Raw genomic sequence first — 5,523 nt, forward strand, 5'->3', positions numbered from 1 at the left:
CAAAAAAGAGTTGAATTTGGATCTGTGTTTTTGGGATTAGGAAAATTACTTGGCAGAGGATTTCAAAAGATGATAAAGCGATAGGTAGAGAAACTGCAAGGATAGGAGTTGAATGCAGATAACGCAACTCAACAAACATACTTGGAATGAGTCCAAGGAAGGTGGAGAGAGAGATGGTGGAATTTGAGAAATGCAGTTCGATTTCGAGAGTTGGTTTGAAGGAAACCCGGGGAGAGTTTAGGTCTCAGAGGTTAAGGACCTGATTGAGTTAGGGTTTTAAAGAGATTTGACTGGATTTACATCTTGGTGTCGGAACGAGTATTCGGGAAGGAATTCAAAGAGGAAGAAAATATTCAGAAATGAATCAAAAGGGAGATGGATGGTTAGAGAGAGAAAGTGTGTAACTCAAGAGCTTGAATTCGGATTCGAGAACCGAATTTTGGGACGTTTATTTGGTAGCAAGGAATTAGGGATGACTGGAACGTCGGTTCAGATTGTCTGTGGGATTATTGAACTTGGACAATTTCAGGGGAAATTGGTCGAGTGGGATTTGAGAGAGAAATTCGAATACAAAGGTTCAAACTTCGAGAATTGTTTCAGTGAATCAAGGGGTTAGGTTAGGATTTTTGAGGTGGATGCTCGGGCTAGATTGGTTTCAGGAATTCGACGAGATCTGTGGTTAGGGCTCTAGAAGCGAAATGCAAATATAAGGATTCGAACTTCAAAACGATCCTCGAAACGAAAACTGGGATTCGAGTTTGTTGAACTTGAGGTTTGCAATCACAGAACCTCCGCAAGAAGTCACCAGAGATGATTTGAGTGCGGACTCAAATTTTTGAAGAACAACAGAACTATGATCATTTGAAGGGTAATATCTCGGTAGAGGTTTAGAAAGGAGATTTTCAATACAAGGATGAGATTAGTTTTGGACAGGGATTTTTGAGACAATGAAGGCTTTTGACATTTGGGAATTGAGACAAAGGAGATATTTAAATGGAGATCAAGTTTAAAAATATAAAGGAAATCAAGGAATTCAATATTTTTTTGTATAGGTTTGTACTTGGGGACTTGTAAGATTATTTGGGAGGCATTTGAAGTGGGATGTGAGTCCAAATGTAATATACGACCCGAGGAACAATATGGGTAGTCAAGGAAAGGACATCAAGATGGAAACTTGATATCTTTTGAGATGGGTTTGTATTTTGGGGGTTAGGGAATAATTTAGACGGAATTTCAAAGGAGAGCGAAATCTTGCGAGGATGAATGTCAAATTGGGAACTCGGTATTTTTGGAATAGATTTGTGTTTGGACTATTTTGGCAGAGATCCAACAATGAAGGAAACAAGTCTCAAAAGTTGGGGTTCCACATAAAAGAGTTGAATTTGGATATGTGTTTTTGGAATTTGGAACAGATGCTTGGCAGAGGATTTCAAAGGATGATAGAGCGATAGGTAGGGAGATTGCAAGGATAAGAGTTGAATGCAGATAACGCAAATCAACAAACATACTTGGAATGAGTCCAAGGAAGGTGGAGAGAGAGATGGTGGAATTTGAGAAATGCAGTTCGATTTCGAGAGTTGGTTTGAAGGAAACCCAGGGAGAGTTTAGGTCTCAGAGGTGAAGCATCTGATTGAGTTAGGGTTTCAAAGAGATTTGACTGGATTTACATCTTGGTTTCAGAACGAGTATTCGATAAGGAATTCAAAGAGGAAGACAATATTGAGAAATGAATCAAAAGGGAGATGGATGGTTAGAGAGAGAGAGTGTGTGTGTGTGTAACTCAAGAGCTTGACTTCGGATTCGAGAACCGAATTTTGGGACATTTATTTGGTAGCAAGGAATTAGGGATGACTGGAACGTCGGTTCGGATTGTCTGAGGGATTATTGACAATAGTCGAGTGGGATTTAAGACAGAAATTCGAATACAAAGGTTGGAACTTCGAGAATTATTTCAGTGAATCAAGGGGCGATGTTAGGATTTACGAGGTGGATGCTCGGGCTAGATTGGTTTCAGGAATTCGACGAGATCTTTGGTCAGGGTTCTAGAAGCGAAATCCAAATACAAGGATTCGAACTTCAAAACTATACTTGAAACGAAAATAGGGATTCTAGTTTCTGAACTTGAGGTTTGCAATCATGGAACCTTCGCAAGAAGTGACCGGAGATGATTTGTGTGCAAACTCAAATTTTTGAAGAACAAAAGGACTAGGATCATTTGAAGGGTAGTATCTCTGTAGAGGTTTAGAAAAGAGAATTTGAATACAAGGATGAGATTAGTGAGGCTTTTGACATTAGGGATCTGAGACAAAGGAGATATTTAAATTGAGATCAAGTTTCCAAATATAAAAGAAATCAAGGAATTCGATATTTTTTGTATAGGTTTGTACTTGGGAACTTGTAAGATTATTTGGGAGGCATTTGAAGTGGGATGTGAGTCCAAATGTATGACTGGAGGAACAATATGGGGAGTCAAGGAAAGAACATCAAGATGGAAACATGATATCTTTCGGGATGGGTTTGTATTTTGTGGGCTCAACAAATTATTTAGACGGAATTTCAAAGGGGAGCGAAATCTTGTGAGGTTGAATGTCAAATCGGAAACTCGGTATTTTTGGAATAGATTTGTGTTTAGGCTTGATGGACTATTTTGGCAGATATCCAACAATGAAGGAAACAAGTCTCAAAAGTTGGGGTTCCACATAAAAGAGTTGAATTTGGATCTGTGTTTTTGAGATTTGAACAGATGCTTGGCAAAGGATTTCAAAGGATGATAGAGCGATAGGTAGAGAGATTGCAAGGATAGGAGTTGAAAGCAGATATCGCAAATCTACTTATTCGGAGCGAGTCAAAGGAAGGTGGAGAGAGAGATGGTGGAATTTAAGAAATGCAGTTCGATTTCGAGAGTTGGTTTGAAGGAAACCCGGGGAGAGTTTAGGTCTCAGAGGTGAAGCATCTGACTGATTTAGGGTTTCAAAGAGATTTGACTGGATTTACATCTTGGTGTTGGAACGAGTATTCGGGAAGGAATTCAAAGAGGAAGACAATATTCAGAAAGGAATCAAAAGGGAGATATGGTTAGAGAGTGTGTGTGTTTAACTCAAGAGCTTGAATTCGGTTTCGAGAACCGAATTTTGGGACGTTTATTTGGTAGCAAGGAAATAGGGATGACTGGAATGTCGGTTCAGATTGTCTGACGGATTATTGAACTTGGACAATTTCAGGGGAAATTGGTCGAGTGGGATTTAAGACAGAAATTCGAATACAAAGGTTCAAACTTCGAGAATTGTTTCAGTGAATCAAGGGGTTAGGTTAGGATTTTCGAGGTGGATGCTCGGGCTAGATTGGTTTCAGGAATTCGACGAGATCTGTGGTTAGGGCTCTAGAAGCGAAATGCAAATATAAGGATTCGATCTTCAAAACGATCCTCGAAACGAAAACTGGGATTCGAGTTTGCTGAACTTGAGGTTTGCAATCACGGAACCTTCGCAAGAAATGACCGGAGATGATTTGAGTGCGGACTCAAATTTTTTAAGAACAACAGGACTAGGATCATTTGAAGGGTAATATCTCGGTAGAGGTTTAGAAAGGAGATTTTGAATACAAGGATGAGATTAGTTTCGGACAGGGATTTTTGAGACAAGGGAGGCTTTTGACATTAGGGAATTGAGACAAAGGAGATATTTAAATTGAGTAATCAAAATTTCATAGGCAAGATTAAGTAACTAAAGCAAATGAAAAAAAGACAACCTCTGAATATGAAACTAAAGGACAATAGGTTATCAACGATTGTGAAAAGATGGATTATTTATTTAGCATTCCAAATTGATACTAGAATTGAAATCCCTTTCTGGGCATGCAGTCAACACAATTCATTCACAGCTCGTATTCTTCAGATTCAATGTGTAATTAAATTTCATGGGCAAAGATCAAGTCATGAAGAAGAAGACATACAGCAATTGTGGCTCGGCTAAGCCGGTGTGGTACTCCAGAAGATCGCTCCATAGTGGGCTCAGGGCAAGGCCCAAGGGTACACCGAGCAGCGTAGACGGCAGCGGCTGCTATCACCGATGTCATGTGCTCCAGCTGCATTGACAGAAAAAAGAATGGCACATTACAACAGATTGAAGATGTATAGCATCAGCAGAAGAACAACTGAAAATGGACTGTGCATGTTAGTTACCTCCTTGTCACCCAATGCAGCTTTCAGGTATCGAAGGATGAACATGTACATTGTCGGAACAGTCAGGTTCCACTGGAGCTTGTTAAGTATGGACTTCTCTGTGCTCAGAACCTGCTGCCTGCTGAAGGAGTTGTCTGATATGACAAGGAAGTCCTTAAACTACAATTATGGCAGCTCAACTGTAAGACAAGAAGCAAGCTGAACATCATGTGCAAATTGAACAGCATTGAACATAATAGCAAGCTGAACATCGTATGCAAATTGAGCAGCGCTGAACACAATAGCAAGCTGAACATCAAATGCAAAATTGAACAGCATCAGTGGAAGAATCCTTACCAATGGAGCCCAAGTCTCCTCATACTTGCAGGCTATCAACATGGCGCTTACTCCGACAAGCTGCAGCTCATTCCTGGCCACATTCTCCAGGGACAGGTACTGATCAATTATGTAGACAGTGAGGTACAGGGTCTCCGGCATCAGCATAAGCCTGTAGTGCACTTCGATGAGCCAATCAGTCAGGATTGCTCTCATTCTCTCGTTGATCTCGGTCTGTGACACCATGTAGGTGCAGAGAGGCCGGTAGGTGTTCTGGACGAATCAAGAAGCAAGAGTAATCAATCACTAATCACCAATTGATTTGGCATAAGCATAAAAGAAGAGGAAGCTAAGCTCACCTCAGTGCTCCTGTAGAATCTGTAGATATCTTCGACGTAATCAATCACTGCCAGCTCGTTGTGAGCATCAGATGCATCGATGTCGTATATCAGCTCCTTTTTCGGGCTGATCACACCGCCAGAAGCCTGTGTTCAGAACAAGTTCAGCAAAAGAAGAACAAAAAAGATTCTTCAGACAAAAATTCCTAACATTCGACAGAATCAAACAACACATACCCTGCTGCACTTGGTCAGAATCGAGGTGAGCGTTTGGATTGGTGCCCTCCGGGAGGCTGCTCTCTGGGCTGGACTTTTCTTCTGTTTCTCGGAGTCCGAACTGATCACGATGACTTCTGGCTTAGCCTTGTTGTTCTCGTTGCGCTGCTTGATTGGTTTCCTGCACTTGTCAGCTGCTGCTGGAGCCTTCTGGCGATTAACGACAGGCAGAGCAGCCCGGCCATTGACGAGATTACTGACGTCAGCGAGGGCTCGACGGATTCCTGGTGGTTGCTGAGCAACAACCGTTGTGATCTTTGGCCTCCTGACAATCTTGGCAGCGTCTGCACAAAGTCAAAATTTCAGATCAGGAACACATAAAGCACAGAATCGCCAAGGGAGAAATCTTGTACGGAAATTTAAGCTCAGACGAACAAGACGAAAGCACACGCATGATTCAAGCAGGCTACTAAT

At 41.3% G+C, this 5,523-nt stretch overlaps 1 protein-coding gene across 1 annotated transcript; it reads right to left on the reverse strand.

The window, feature by feature from the left end:
• Window positions 1-3,859: 3,859 nt before the first annotated feature.
• Window positions 3,860-5,145, reverse strand: LOC107276674 (cyclin-B1-3-like). Its single transcript, XM_026023093.2, is given in 6 exon segments — window positions 3,860-4,010; window positions 4,012-4,083; window positions 4,181-4,339; window positions 4,517-4,768; window positions 4,855-4,980; window positions 5,071-5,145. Coding segments are annotated over 4 exon segments (540 nt in total). The 5' UTR covers window positions 4,742-4,768; window positions 4,855-4,980; window positions 5,071-5,145; the 3' UTR covers window positions 3,860-3,926.
• Window positions 5,146-5,523: the final 378 nt, after the last annotated feature.

Source organism: Oryza sativa, chromosome 2 (genome assembly GCF_034140825.1).
Source record: "Oryza sativa Japonica Group chromosome 2, ASM3414082v1".
Taxonomy (NCBI): Eukaryota; Viridiplantae; Streptophyta; class Magnoliopsida; order Poales; family Poaceae; genus Oryza; species Oryza sativa.